This window comes from Artemia franciscana, chromosome 13 (genome assembly GCF_032884065.1).
Source record: "Artemia franciscana chromosome 13, ASM3288406v1, whole genome shotgun sequence".
NCBI classification, from domain to species: Eukaryota; Metazoa; Arthropoda; class Branchiopoda; order Anostraca; family Artemiidae; genus Artemia; species Artemia franciscana.
The window spans coordinates 22,825,344-22,839,856 of NC_088875.1; the positions used below are offsets into that span (position 1 = coordinate 22,825,344).

At 34.1% G+C, this 14,513-nt stretch overlaps 1 protein-coding gene across 2 annotated transcripts in view; it reads right to left on the reverse strand.

Annotated features, from left to right (window-relative positions):
• The window catches only part of LOC136034664 (chitin synthase chs-2-like), a 126,158-nt gene that overhangs the window by 40,094 nt on the left and 71,551 nt on the right, over nt 1-14,513 (reverse strand). For both annotated transcript variants that reach the window (XM_065715980.1, XM_065715979.1), the window contains 5 exons: nt 11,246-11,525; nt 8,682-8,950; nt 5,854-6,064; nt 2,548-2,748; nt 206-432 (listed from right to left, as the gene is read on the reverse strand). In XM_065715980.1, the coding sequence (XP_065572052.1) occupies nt 206-432; nt 2,548-2,748; nt 5,854-6,064; nt 8,682-8,950; nt 11,246-11,525 (1,188 nt within the window). The remainder of the gene's footprint in view (nt 1-205; nt 433-2,547; nt 2,749-5,853; nt 6,065-8,681; nt 8,951-11,245; nt 11,526-14,513) is intronic.

Consider the following 14,513-nt stretch of genomic DNA (forward strand, 5'->3'; position numbering starts at 1 on the left):
AACAACCAAACAACGTTATGAGAACCGGTAAAATGCATCTACAATTACCAAACGAAGAGATATACTGATTTGTAGGGTCGAAGTTTTTCCAGAGAAATCCAAAACCTATTCTAAGAGCTTTTATCTAAAAGATTATGAAATAAATAAATAAAGAGAAACAAAGAAATTAAAAGTCAATTAATAAAGGTAATAGAAAGATAAAGACCTGATATCCAATGTACGGCAAGGAGAGGTTTTCGTTCACTTTCACAGATCTTTTGGCGTCCATAACAAGGTCTAGTATGTTAGCCATTGTAGAGGGGACCCATCGTCTTCTTTGATTATAAAATTCGTTAAATCCTTCTGGTGCATGGGTCCAAGCGTCAGATGCCGCACAGTATTCTACTCGATAGCCCCTTTGCAAAATCAACGTGCAGAGCCATCTATCTTCCCCTAAAATTACCCTATTATAAGAAAATATTAAATACATTGCAGTTCTGCAAGAAAAACTTGCATTATGAAGGTGTTTATTTATAAATGAAACTTTTTAACTTTAAAAAGAGTTTATAAACTGTCAATGGGCCAAATTTAACGACTTTCTCCGGTGGTAAAAATATTTTTTACGCTCTTTCAAATATACAAGATGGTCACAGCAAATTAGAGGAGGGCTCAATCAGTTGCAAAATAAAGCTTATAGTACCTTTCTTACGGCTGAAACTGATCAATTGGCAACCTAATGCCCTTTGAGCACCCTAGACATCCCCAGGCACTCGGTCTATCAAATCCAATACGGAACCGGGCCCAAAAAGACGAGAAAATGCAAGGCAACACGGCGTAAATCACAGTCAATATAAAAGAGGAAAATGTATATATTTCGGCCAAGCCCTCAACTCCGCCATCCTTAGTTAAAAAAAGGAAAATATTTATAATGAAGCCCATTGGACAATACAAAAAGACTATCCTTAGAAACTAAAACTAAAATAGAAGATTCCCTTTCTCGGGCACCGATGAAAAGACCACTGAATAAAAACACTTGTTGAATGGTAGATTAATCTTTGAAGTGGAAACTTATTTTTTAGAATTTTTTTTTTAAATAGGAACGTTTTTCAGATACAGTGTTAACAGACATTTCATAAGGCTCCAAAATAGGACTTTGTGAAAAACATGAAGGATGGGAATTAACATGAGCATTGTAAATGGGCTTGCGATAAGTTTCCCTCATACCTTTATTAAGGGCAACATGTTGCAGGATTAAATGAGCTTTATGGTTTTGCTCGATATTCCTGGATAGAGAGCGAAGAAATGTGAATATTTAAGAAAAAACATAACTTTAAACATATTTGAACATTTCTTCAACTCGATATAATAAAATCAGTTCCGTTCCAGGAAATTATTCTTATAAAATCCCTTGTTATTGCAGTTTTTTCTACATTGGAAGGAAAGGAAAAGATTTGAATATGATTATCAAAACATAAATTTGCAATCAATAAAGCCATGAAATTACGCCAAAGTACAGGGAGTGTTGAGTCTGGCTCGGTCCAAAACATCGATGATAACCCAGAGCGCTTCGTTTTGTTGATAAAACTTCCGTTATCTTTTGACGAAACACCTTAAATTGGTTTTTTTTCCAAGCCAACACTGCCTTTCTATGACAAACAAATAAACATTCACATGGGGACAAGTCCATTTATTAGACAGTGGAAACAGATACATTCATTATTGCCCTAACCTCCCCCTCCATTAAGAATCTCACGCAAGATTCAGTAAAGAAGCTGAAATCAAGAAGTATATCTATAAAAAAAAGTCACCCTTAGTATGCATCCAATTGATAATGCTGTTACTAATACTGATTCTTAGTATTTGTCAGTAAATCTTCTTTCATAGCCTAATAAGATTTCTGACAATGCCTTACATTGAAAAATATTAGGATTCATAAAAGCCTTCGACAAAACCAATTCTTAGCTTAAAGTTTAATCTACCATTCTACATCGAGTGTTTTATTCAGTTACCTTCCCTTCGGTGCTTGGAAGGGCCTCTTTTATCTATACAGGTGCTAAGATTTTTCGGTTGCAACCTATAAGATTCCTTTGCAACCTTTAATTCACCTTTTCATCTATAAATATGCTATCTTTTTGGACTAACGGTTATTCATAGATTACCAGGGAAATCTGTAGGACTACAAACCTGTGGTACTACAGGTAAAAGATCTCTATATTGTAATACGGATCCTGGGCTTGGCCCCAGCTGCCATAACATTGCATGAGAGGCTTGCTCCCTGTCCCTGTGAAAAAGACCCAACAACTGAAACATTGACAATTGTCAACACCCTAACATTTTTTACATATTTCCTAAATATTTTTTTGTGTTTTATTTTTTAATTTTTAATCGGGAACATTTTGAAATCAGTCATACAAGAACTTTCAAGACGCATGATTGAAAGGCTCAAAGTAGGGTCTTTAGGCTACTGACCCCCTTAAACTATCACCCCTAATGAAGCTGAAGTGTGAATATTAGATCCAAAGCCCTCCAAAAGTAAAAAATCGTTACAAAGAATAAAGCAAAACTTACCTTGATCGTACTGAACATAATGGCGAGCTTTTGATGACATTGATGTATACATCTTCATTACATTATCATCCATTAAAGCTTTGGCCCTGAACAACGAAAAACAACCAGGACTACATAAGACACAACCAATTACATGTTCCGTTGCTTTCTGAAGCCAATGACCAATGGCATATTCAAACTTCTGGTACCATACCATTGGACCTATGAAAAGAACATCGAAAAAATCAAATGATTGATATCGGCAAATATCCTCTCTTATGAGTGTTCCGACGTTAACTCTAAATGACTGTGGTTGAAGTTAATTACCAATGGCCCCAGAGCACTTTTAGCAGCCCGGTTCTTTTCTGCAAGAGCAAGAATTTCTTAAAGGACGGGGGAAGTGGGTCACAAGTTCATGTTGTACTGTTGTCCTTAATTGTGCTAATTATTAACATCCCTGACTTCCTGAGTAAAGCCACTCTTGAAGATAATTAATGGAAAAAAGCAAAATAATACATGGAAGTGATATCGTTCATCATTAAGTCAATATTATTGAGTTAGAAATGATACTATTTCTCAATTTTTGTCTCTTTTAGAATTTTTATCCACCAACATTTATAAAAAAAACAAATAAAACTGAAAAATTACTAAAGATAGCAAAAATCAGATAAAACTAAGTAATTAACTTAATTGAATGTAAAGCTGAGAAGAGTTTCTTTTCAAACAACTTGTTTTACTGAATGGCACAATTCACTACAAACTGCAATAATTGATGATAAATACAGAACAAACTTTGCATATTTTCTAGTGCCACCACATTTCTGTTTTTAGCATTAAATAAAAAGAAACAAGTTTTTTCAACTGAAAATAAGAAGCGACATTAAAACTTAAAACGAACAGAAATTATTCCGTATATGAAAGGGGATGTCCCCTCCTCAACGTCCCGCTCTTTACGCTAAAGTTTAACTCTTTGTCACAGTTCAACTGTTTAAAACAATAAAAAAAAACTTTAGTGTAAATGGCGGGACGTTGAGGAGGGGACCACCCTCCTCAACTCAAAATCGGACATACTTAAATAATCAAATATCGTTGAAGAGATTTAGAACGAAAAGACATTAAATTGCTCAAAAAGCAAATAACAGAAGACTACAAAAATATTTGTATAAATTTTAACAAGGGATCGCAAAAATTCAAAAACTTTAAAAAAGAAAACCAAAAGTGTGAAGCTTAGTAGAAATTGTTGTTAGAACTCGGACTTGCTTTAATAATCAAATATCTTTAAAAAGACTTAGGCATGCAAAGACATTAAGTTGCGTAAAGAGCAAAAAACTAGTGATTACAAAAATATCTGTATATTTTTTAACAAGAGATTGCAACAATTCAAAATCTTTAAAAAAGAAAACCAAAAGTTTAAAGCTTAGTATATATCGTTGGTAGAAATCGGACTTGCTTTAATAATCAAATATATTTGAAAAGAACCGGTATGAAAAGACAAAACATTGTCTCAAATTGTCTGTGGTTAGAAGACAAGCAATAACGGTAATCCATATATAAACAAGAGCTAAGAGCTCATATGGCACTTGTGACGAGGCAAGAAGAGCTACGAACCAAGAGCTCATATGGTATGAGCTCTAGCAAAATTCTATGAATCAATAGATTGATTTAAAAGGAAAATAAGAGGCTTAATGCCGGTCAGGATTTAAAATAAGAGCTCTGAGTCACGATTTCCTTCTAAATATCAAAATTCATTAAGATCCGATCACCTATTCGTAAGATAAAATACCCCAATTTTCAAGTTTTCCAAGAATTCCAGTTTCCCCCTCCAATTCCCCCCCAATGTCACAGGATCTGGTCGGAATTTGAAATTAGAGCTTTAAAGCAAAAGATCCTTCTAAATATCAAATTTCATTAAGATCCGGTCACCTTTTCGTAAGTTACAAATACCTCCATTTTCAAAATTCTAAAACTAAGACTTCTGCGTATCTAAGACTTCTGCTTATTTTTCCCACCAATTTTCATCCCAATTCCTCCAATCTAAGCGCTTTCCATGATTTTAGGTTCCCCACCCCAAACTCCCCCCAATGTCACCAGATCGTTCCGGATTCAAAATAATAGCTTTGAGACACGATATCCTTCTAAATATTAAATTTCATTGAGATCCGATCACCCATTCGTACGTTAAAAGTACCTCATTTTTCTAATTTTTAAGAATTAACACCCCCCCCCCAACTACCCCGAAGAGAGTGGACCCGTTCCGGTTATGTCAATCATGTATATAGGACTTGTGCTTATTTTTCCCACCAAGTTTCATCCCGATCCCTCCACTCTAAGTGTTTTCCAAGATTTTAGGTTTCCCTCTCCCAAATCCCCCTCAATGTCACAAGATCCGGTCGAGATTTAAATTAAGAGCTCTGAGACACGATATCGTTCTAAATATCAAATTTCATTGAAATTCGATCACCCGTTCGTAAGTTAAAAATACCTCATTTTTTTTAATTTTTCAGAATTCCGGCCAAGTACAGGGACCCAGCAGCCCTGGCACTTGGCAGTATATCGAAATATTTTCAATTTACTTAAAGACCCATAAATCTATGTGCTCAACTGTTCACTTGTTTTCAAGAACTCAAAGCTACAGAACTCGATGCCATATTTTTGAATCACTCAGCAACCTTGTCAGCTGTTATGATGAGGGAATACTGTAAAACATAAAAAATAGCTTTCATATTCGCCATTTAAGTTTTTTTTTAAACTATGGTAAAGAAAAAGACAAAGTTGTGAACAAGATCATCAAGACCAAGGTTTTGCATCAAATTACCAATAAAAGAATGAATCCATCAATCTGGAATGATTGAAGAATATAATGAATAGCGTCGAAGCATTTATAAAGACTACCAATCCATTTCCCTGCAAGTCTGCATTTTTTTTCTTCTTTTTTTTTGGCTGCGATAATCGTTTTGTTTTTAAAGAAATGAGCTTCGACCTAAAACACAGAAGAAGCACGAACACCATTCAAACCCACAAAAATACTTAAATATTTCCAGAAAAAAGAATCCAGATCCTGCTAAATATATTGTTCATTACTAATATGATCATAAAAAGAGGTAAATTTTTGTGATTATAAAAATATGGCCAAGGCAAGCACAGTAGACCTCTCTTAGACACAAATAACTATTTATATGGTTACTAAGCATGACAATTTTAGTAATTCGCAAATGAGCCTTGAGTGGCACCAGGAGTAATAAAAAGATCTTGATTGGAGACACCAATAAAACAAGTGGCTATACAAGCCAGATAACAAATATTAGATAAAACAAAATAAATTTGTACCTGAGCCAGTTGGGTGGATCCTTCCACAAGCTGCCCCAAGCTTTTGATTCTTTTTCATCAAGTCGACAAGCAAACGCACAGCTTCGGGTTGAAAATCTACGTCACCATCAAGGGCAAGGAGGTATGTATTCTCAGCAATTATTTCTTTTCTGTTAACGTCAATTGGCTGATCCATTAGCTTATAGCCAAGTAAGTAGTACATGTACATACACTGTTAAAAATATTAAAATTAAAACAATCATAGAGTTCAACTGGGGTATTTCAGGCCACATTTATATAAGACACAGAACAAAAAATGTTTTATTAGTCAATTATAAATAGTCTCCAATAAAATATTGAAATAAATATACAATTAATCATTGATTTGCAGTTTTATGTTTACTGCCCACCCTGTTTCTTTTTGCTATTTCATAATTCTAAACAAAGACGTGTATATTTAATGAATATAATTCAAGCTTTTCAAAATAAATTTTCATTCATTTTTAGGGATAATTATCCTTTTCTTGACAAGGAAACAAAAACTAAAAATGCACGAAAGTCATTTGGAAATATCTCACAGTTCTTACATTAATTTTTCACTGTTCGTTTTAAGTTTTAATGTCGCTCCTTAAAAAAAGTTGTTTGAAAAGAAACTGTTCACAGCTTTATATTCAATTAAGTTGATAACTTAGTTTTATCTGGTTTTCACTATCTTTAGTAACTTTTCAGTTTTAGTTGTTTATTTATAAACGTTGGTCGATAAAAATTCTAAAAGAGAAAAAAAATTGAGAAATAGTATCATTTCTAACGCAATAGTATTGACTTAGAGATGGACGATATCACTTCCATGTATTATTTTTGCTTTTTTCCATTAATTATCTTCAAGAGTTAAGGACAACAGTACAACATGGACTTTGTGACCCACTCCCCCCCTCCCATTTAATGAATTATTGATCTTGTAGAAAAGAACCGGGCTGCTAAAAGTGCTCTGGGGCCATAATTTTTAGGGGTAATTATCCTTTTCTTTACAAGGAAACAAAAATTAGAAATACATGAAAGCCAATTGGAAATACCTCACAGTTCTTACATTTATTTTTCACTCAAGTTAAAAAAAAAAACCTATTTGGGTTGCATAAAACTCACGCCAAAGAAAATACTCCTGTTAAATATCAAAAGATGATTTCAGCTAAAAAACCCACACCCAAAACCTCAAACCTTCCCCGTTAAGGAATTAAATTTAGGCGTGAAATAACCAAAGCTTATCGAGGCGTTAAACTTTGTCTTTATTGAATTAAGAATGTTTGCGAGAATCCCTTCATCCCCCTCCTAAAACAGTAAACTTCATCTAGTTGGTAACCATTAGGCAGTTACCCACAGTGAAAACGAAAAAAGGGTTAGCGGACGTCCTATTTCCCGAAGACATGTCCTCCTATCCTACTTTTTTTTTTATAAAAAGTTTGCATTTGTCCTCATTTGTGTTTAGCAAGAACAAAACACTTACACAACCGTGAATCCCAAACACTGAATAGTAGTAAAAACACAATATTTTAACGGATGCCATGGATATTCTATGGTAGTCACAACACTGTGCTGGGTAGAGAATTTAAAGTGGCGAAACCCTATATAGGCCAGTGTATTCTCCTGATGAGCCCTTGTGTTGGGTTTTTGCCTCTGAATTATTTGTCTATATTATTTTTTCTATTGTTTGGTAAATGACGACTTATACTTATTGACGACATGACTGCCTGTCCATGGATTATTCTTTATGGTTGATTGTGTATGGCTATGCTGTTTGACCTATGTGATTGTATGGATGAGTAGGGTTAAGGCCTCATTCAAGTGCTGGTCTATATTAATCACTAATTTAGGAAAACAGTCTTCCTTTTCTCCTTCTGTCTTTTTTTTTTTTTTTTTTTTTTTTGTGTGTGTGTGTGTGTGTGTGTTTGTGCTGTTGCATTGGTGATTTCTCTTTTCATGATATGATTCATTGTATTTTGCTCGTTAAAACAGGTTTTTATTTATTTTTTTTTGTTTAATGATGTTTAAAATAGTATCTATAAAGAGTGAAGTTACACTGCATAAAAATCCCGTAACTTGATACTGGACTAAATTGGCAGTGCCATCTTAAATAAAAAATTCTTTTGTCAAGTTTATTTCTGCTCGCAATTCTGTAAAGATAAGAGACATTGTCAAAGGTGATTTATACCGTCATTGAAGTTACTTGCTTTGAATTTTACCTTAGTATTATAAATTAGCTGTCAAGACACATAGATCCCTTCGTGTTTGTTAAAGGCAAGCAACGCCATCTATGCTTGGCCAACCTGAAAATTGACCAATTAGATACCCAAAAGATACCAAAGGTCTTTCTTGTCTTTGAACAGACATCTTCCTTTGATATATTTTCAGATGGTAATCTTGAGGCAGAAGTAATAAGCAAAAGCTACGATTTAGCAAGAGCCCCCAGCAATAAAAGGGAGTACACAAAAAGCGGAATTTTTCTTATTTGGTTCAACGGAGTTTCGCTCAAGGGTTAGCTTAGGAATGACCTCTTTTGAAGCTATTTGGCATTCGAGTTTTGTAATTGTAAGGTAAAAACAAGATTTACAATAAATAGTGAATGAGAAAATGATGAAGGGCAGTGGTGGGCAGGGATTGCAAGGATTGATTCAAACGTTTACTATTGGAAAAAAGTAACCGTATCGTCATATCTATAACTGGAACTGGATAATTTTTCAACTTAAGTTTTCAATCATTTGACAGTGTTAAAGTAGCTGTAGAAAAATATTGACGAATACAAGTAAGAACTGAAATCCCATAAAAGCTTATTATCTACAAGAAAGGTAGTATACCTGGCTCCAGCGTTTTTTGTGTCTAATCTTGTCTTTATCTTTCAAGTGAATGATAATTTTGGTTTTTCCAGGTAGTGTGTAAATTAGACGACCACCATATGGAGTAGGGACTTTTTTCGGAGCTCTAATTCTCATGTGAACACCATGCACATGTGTTGCAGCATCATCGACAGTATTTATGAAATCCTTAACGTAACTGTTCACAATGTGCTCCTTCGTTTTTGGGTCTAAATCGACAGCAGCAAAGGCGTCATCAAAAAATATATGGGCTGGAATACAAAAGCATAGTAACAATAATTGGCTTACTAAAAACTGAAAATACAGAAAATTCCAGGGTCCCTAAAATTAGGCTATTTAATTTGCTTACTATCGGATGAGACCACTGACACCGTGCGCAGCAAAACTGTCCTAACTTATATTTTTTTAAATGCTTAATTTTTCCATGCATTAGCATTGTCTTTTATCATATGGGGAGGCACTACTTGGATTGACTAATTTTAGCATTACTCTAAGTTAATTTGCAGAAAACTATGTATATATAAAGCAACATAAATAAGGGATATAAAATCTATATAAATCAACTTGCAGAATCCTATGTGCAATTGTCCAGATATGTCATCTGCAGCAAAACAATAGATGTTGAGCAAGATCTTCCGTATCTACTGTGATATACTGAATTAGCCAATGTCTTGCATTTTTTAATTTTACAAAAGAGCATTACTAAAATACGATCAGTGTTTCATAAAAAATTAGATGACAGTATTTGTTAGGAAAATGCTAAAAATTAGAAATTTGAACTACTATAGTACCAATTTACTGTTTTACTAGGTATTTGTATGATATAGCCCCTACCTAATATTCTTCTCATATGTTTCTCTGACACAAATTTGAGAAACAAATTTGGGCTATATATTTCCACATTAGGGCGAGGGGGGGGGGATAAAGTATAGTGGTTCTTCATACCTAATGTATTAGGTACATATTCTGCATATTATGAAGTACGAATTGTTTTCTAACTTCACACTGTCCAACTACTTTACCCCCATCCCCCTAATGTTCTAATATATAGCCCAAATTACACATTTTCTATCTATTCTGTCACTTTTCTTTGTCTTTTCTCACGCTAAGCTGTAAGAAACTAACGAAAAAAACCGTTTCTATAATGTGTCAATGAATGAATAACTTGAGCGGTAGGGGCTATATCATATAAGTCCTCTTCACAAATTGATCTACAGCACCATCGAAATATTATCGAATAATGAATGCCTAAATAGCATATCTTTTTTAGTCAAAGTAAACATGTGCTACAATCGAATATCTCAAATTACTAAACCCAATTTTACATTAATTTCAAATAGTGTCGTTTCAGGAAAGACCCCTTAAAACTTTTCTTCACACAAAATTTTTAATAATTTCCCTTTTGACTACCCCTCATGGACAATCTAACTCGGAATACTTGAATTATTCTGTATTGCGCTTGTTGTCTACAGATATGGCTATTTTATTTCGGCTGTTAAAAATGTATCTCAGCTCTATTAAAATTTAGAGTCTTGTAATAAAAGATCTCCGGTAGCACCACGTAATTTATCTGCCACGCTAAGGGTAATATTTACAATTTTTTCAAGTATCTTAAGTTTAATAATGTTAATTTGAACTTACATCCAAACAAAAACAAAACACAATCTTTCTGAGAAATTAACGAAAATTACTACCACATTAGAAACAAATAAAAAGAGTAATAAAAGTTTTAAGCGTTTTTGATACACCTCAACACTCTTGTTTCTGTCAACTGATGGCTTTTTTTTAAATTATCAAGCAGTTTCCTTCTTTTGAATTAACCAACGAAATTTTAGAGAAATCGTCTAGGACATCACTCTACATACCCAGAACGAAAGTATGAATTTACCTATTTGAAAAGAAAATCTTATACTTAGACCAAAGGTAAATGGCTAGAAGCAAGGGGGCGCACATTATTTTCTTTAAGAGGACAAACCCGTAAAATTTGCAGGAAGAGGGGAGGGGGAACAGGTTTGAATTTTTGACAGAAAAGTGCGCCATTTTTCCAATAAGCTAAAAAAACTTCGCATTTTTTTGTGATGTAAGAGGGATGGGGGTCCAAGGCTTGCATGACCCTCTTTGAAGAGACCCATGGATAGCAAATTGACTTGGATATCTTAAAAGTTTACTTCTGTGCGGAAACTAAACCTAAAGAACTTTAAAAACCCTTCCACACGAAACTTTAAGGTCGATACACTAGCAACGAAACAATTTACTACCTTAAATGCGTTCTTGCCCATTTAACTTCTTTGTCTACAAGATTAAATTGGGGTACAGAAACAAAATGGAAATTTTCTAGTGAGTAATTTCCTTGAGATATACAGATAAAATTTGATTCTAATCATATGCTACAGCTCAATGAAGAGTGTGGCATGGTATTTTACCTGAAAAATTGTGTTACTTACTAGAGACTATATTATGTAGCTTAATAAGTTCACAGGTTTACTGCTAGAGCAGACTCGTGACGGACCAAAACGAATAACTAGATGAAAAGGTAAAATAATTACTTTCATATTCATAATAGTCAGGGTCAACGATGCTGAGGTACTTTTGAGCAATGCGCCTAACGGACTGATCTTCATCCATTCGAAAGACTGACTTCAAATATTCTTTCATTTCATCTATAGTTTCGTGCCAAAGAGTAGCGCACGCGTAGATTCTACTGATTGTATCTATCCCAGTCACGTTTTGTGCTGACGAATTTGAGCTATCGGTTACAGTCGATCCGCTGTCTTCATAATCGTGGACAAATTTACCTATCTCATTTTCTCCATCAAGATCTAAGTCCTAAAACAAAGTTGTCTTATTCAGAATCAGAGCAATGGTAAAAAAGTCAAAAACTTCACTAAGAACGTTCGTTCTTTCAAATGTTAGAGTTTTGGCCATATAGCGAAGTTTTAAAAACTATTTTTAACGTGGAGTTTTTTTTAACCCTAGTAAGGAGGCTAAAATTGTTGTGGAGGGAGTTTTGGCTTTTTAGTAGTCTACTTATTCATACCAGCAAAGCTGAAGGTGCTATCTTGCAATGAATAGCCAGTAGTTGGAAAAGTTCCAACCACGAGAGGAAGAGGGCTTCTAATAGGAGTGGGCATAGGGTAAGAACAAACATAGGAGGTTTAGGTCGCACTTTTTCTATTTTTCTGGCTTATCAGCCAGAAAAACTTTGAGTGATAAGCTTTTGGAGTCAAAGCCCCCCCCCCTCCCAATCAGCCAAGACGAAAAAGAGTAAATAGATTGTATTTTATTAATAATAAATAATAGTCCGTTTTTGGAAAGCGTAATAACTGAAGAAATACCTAATTATAATTTTCCTTCGATATGGTTTAATACGATCCCCCCAGAGAAAAAGAAAATAAAAAAAAAAAAAAATATTAATTCCATAATCTTCCTACTCGGAAGAAATACAAAATTTCCCAGGTTATTCAGCTAAATCTAAGACTTAGGCACCCAAATTGGTTTGGATGAATAAATGCAGCAGGTTAAGATGCTGTGAACATTAAGATAGGTTATACTACCGAAAAAACTTTGAAAAATATTAAATAAAAGTCAATGAACTTGCCAGTAATACACAAGAGTCAAAACACAAAATATGATAATAATCAAACCTCACACAATAAAACACGATAAATATACAGCAACTCTTGTCAGTGCTAACCGAAAATATCAGAAATGGAAATTTGGCAAGAGCATACACATCAAAAGAATCAACGTTTGGTACAGATTCCATGATTGCATTATCTTAGTTTAAGGATGTTCTTCGAAAGTAATTAGCATAAGAATATTAAGTAACTTTATGAGGGGGTGGGGAGAATAGCCGCATATAAGGAGATAAATCTCGATGAAAATTAAAGCAATTCGACATATCTGAGAACTCAGGAGCAAAAGTTTAAAACCCATGTCAATAAAAATCTAAAACTTCATTCGTTTCCCCGCGATCAATAAACAGAAGGAATGTAAAATATTCCCTACATATCCTTAAGTTGAAGGAATATATTTGAATGGAACATTTAATACTGGCAATGAAAGCGTTTTTATACAAAACCCAAGTAAAATCACAAAAGAGGTAAGCATTGCCAGTAAAAGAATGGGATTGAGGGGGTTAAAAGCTCCATTATATTTAGACATTTAGGATAGTTTTATATCAATGTGTAAAACAAAAATACGTGAATGATCCTTGGCATTCTGAAAGCATTTTTTACACGAAAGCTAAACTTTTACTTAAGGAACAAGATATTGAAGGAGGTCCCCCCCCCCTATTTAGGATAACTAGATATAATAATAACAACATAATTTAACTTTATGTGATCGTTTTCAAACGAAAAACAAGGAACTACGACGAAAATAAAAAGGAACAGAGTCGATCCTTAATATGCAGGGATTGGGTCCTCCCCTGTAACTACACGATTTTCTCGCAAAATTTATCTTTTTTCATGTCAATGCTTCATTAATAAATTTTCTAACCCAAGACCACAAGAACAATGAGATAAAATGGTTTAAATTTTTGTCATCCCATTTCTGAAAAATTCATCCAATCGTATTTATCGAAGTGACCAAATGTATTACTTAAGGCCGTGATTAAGTGAACTGATAGAACTCGAAAATCCCATGTTAAAATTGAAAATTTATATTTTAAAAGTACTCAAGTATTCATTGGCGGAAGATACCGCTTTTAATATCAGGCTGTAGCCTCTTGAAGATGCTACAAAATGTTTGATAGGATTTTGCTCTATTTCCTCTAATTGCTTAGAAATCTTAGAAAATGTCTAGCTCTTTATCACAAATGTGCTCAATGAAGGATATTGCTTTTAGAACAAAATCGGTACTATCATGAGCAGAAGACAATAGCCTGTAAGAGGCCATTTTTCGATGTATTTTCCTGTTTTCGAACAGTCCCATAGAATATTTTCAGCTACCTGAAATTTTTACAAGTTTTTTGCCAGAAAGAATCCTTTCAGATTGAAAATAAAACCCCTAGAGACCAGATTGGCAAGCTGGTATAATTAACCTGCTGTTTCTGCCAATGAATAAATGCTATTTGAAGGATTTTTGACAATCGACGGTCTCTAGAGAATTGAGAGACAGAAGGCAACCCTAACTTCAATTTTGAACCTTGATCTTTTGAAGTTCACTTAATCACGGCCTTAAGAAACTATAAAACTTCGATGTTTTAAGACAATTGGCAATAACTGTAAATACAATTCTGACAATTACTAACAACATACATGTCTTGCATTCTAAACTAATGTCAAGAAAGCGATAGCCTACCTACAGCGTCAAGAGTACAAGTTGAACGGGACAGCATGCCCCCGTCAAATACACATAGGTATTTTTAACTTTTTTGCTCGTTAAATTTTTTTTCTGTTAAGTAAATTTCTCTTCATTTTTAGTTAAAATGTCACTCTTTACTTGTTGTTATACATATATATATATATATATATATATATATATATATATATATATATATATATATATATATATATATATATATATATGGGTGTGTGTGTGTCTGTTTGTTTGTGTGTGTGTGTGTGTGTGCGTGTGTGTGTGAGTGTGTGTGTGAGTTTGTGTACGTGTGACGTGTGTACGTGTGTATGTGTGTGTCTGTGTGTATGTGTGTGTCTGTGTGTATGTGTGTGTCTGAGTGTATGTGTGTGGCTGTGTGTATGTGTGTGTCTGAGTGTATGTATGTGTCTGTGTGTATGTGTGTGTCTGTGTGTGTATGTGTGTGTCTGTGTGTGTATGTGTGTGTGTGTCTGTGTGTGTGTGTCTGTGTGT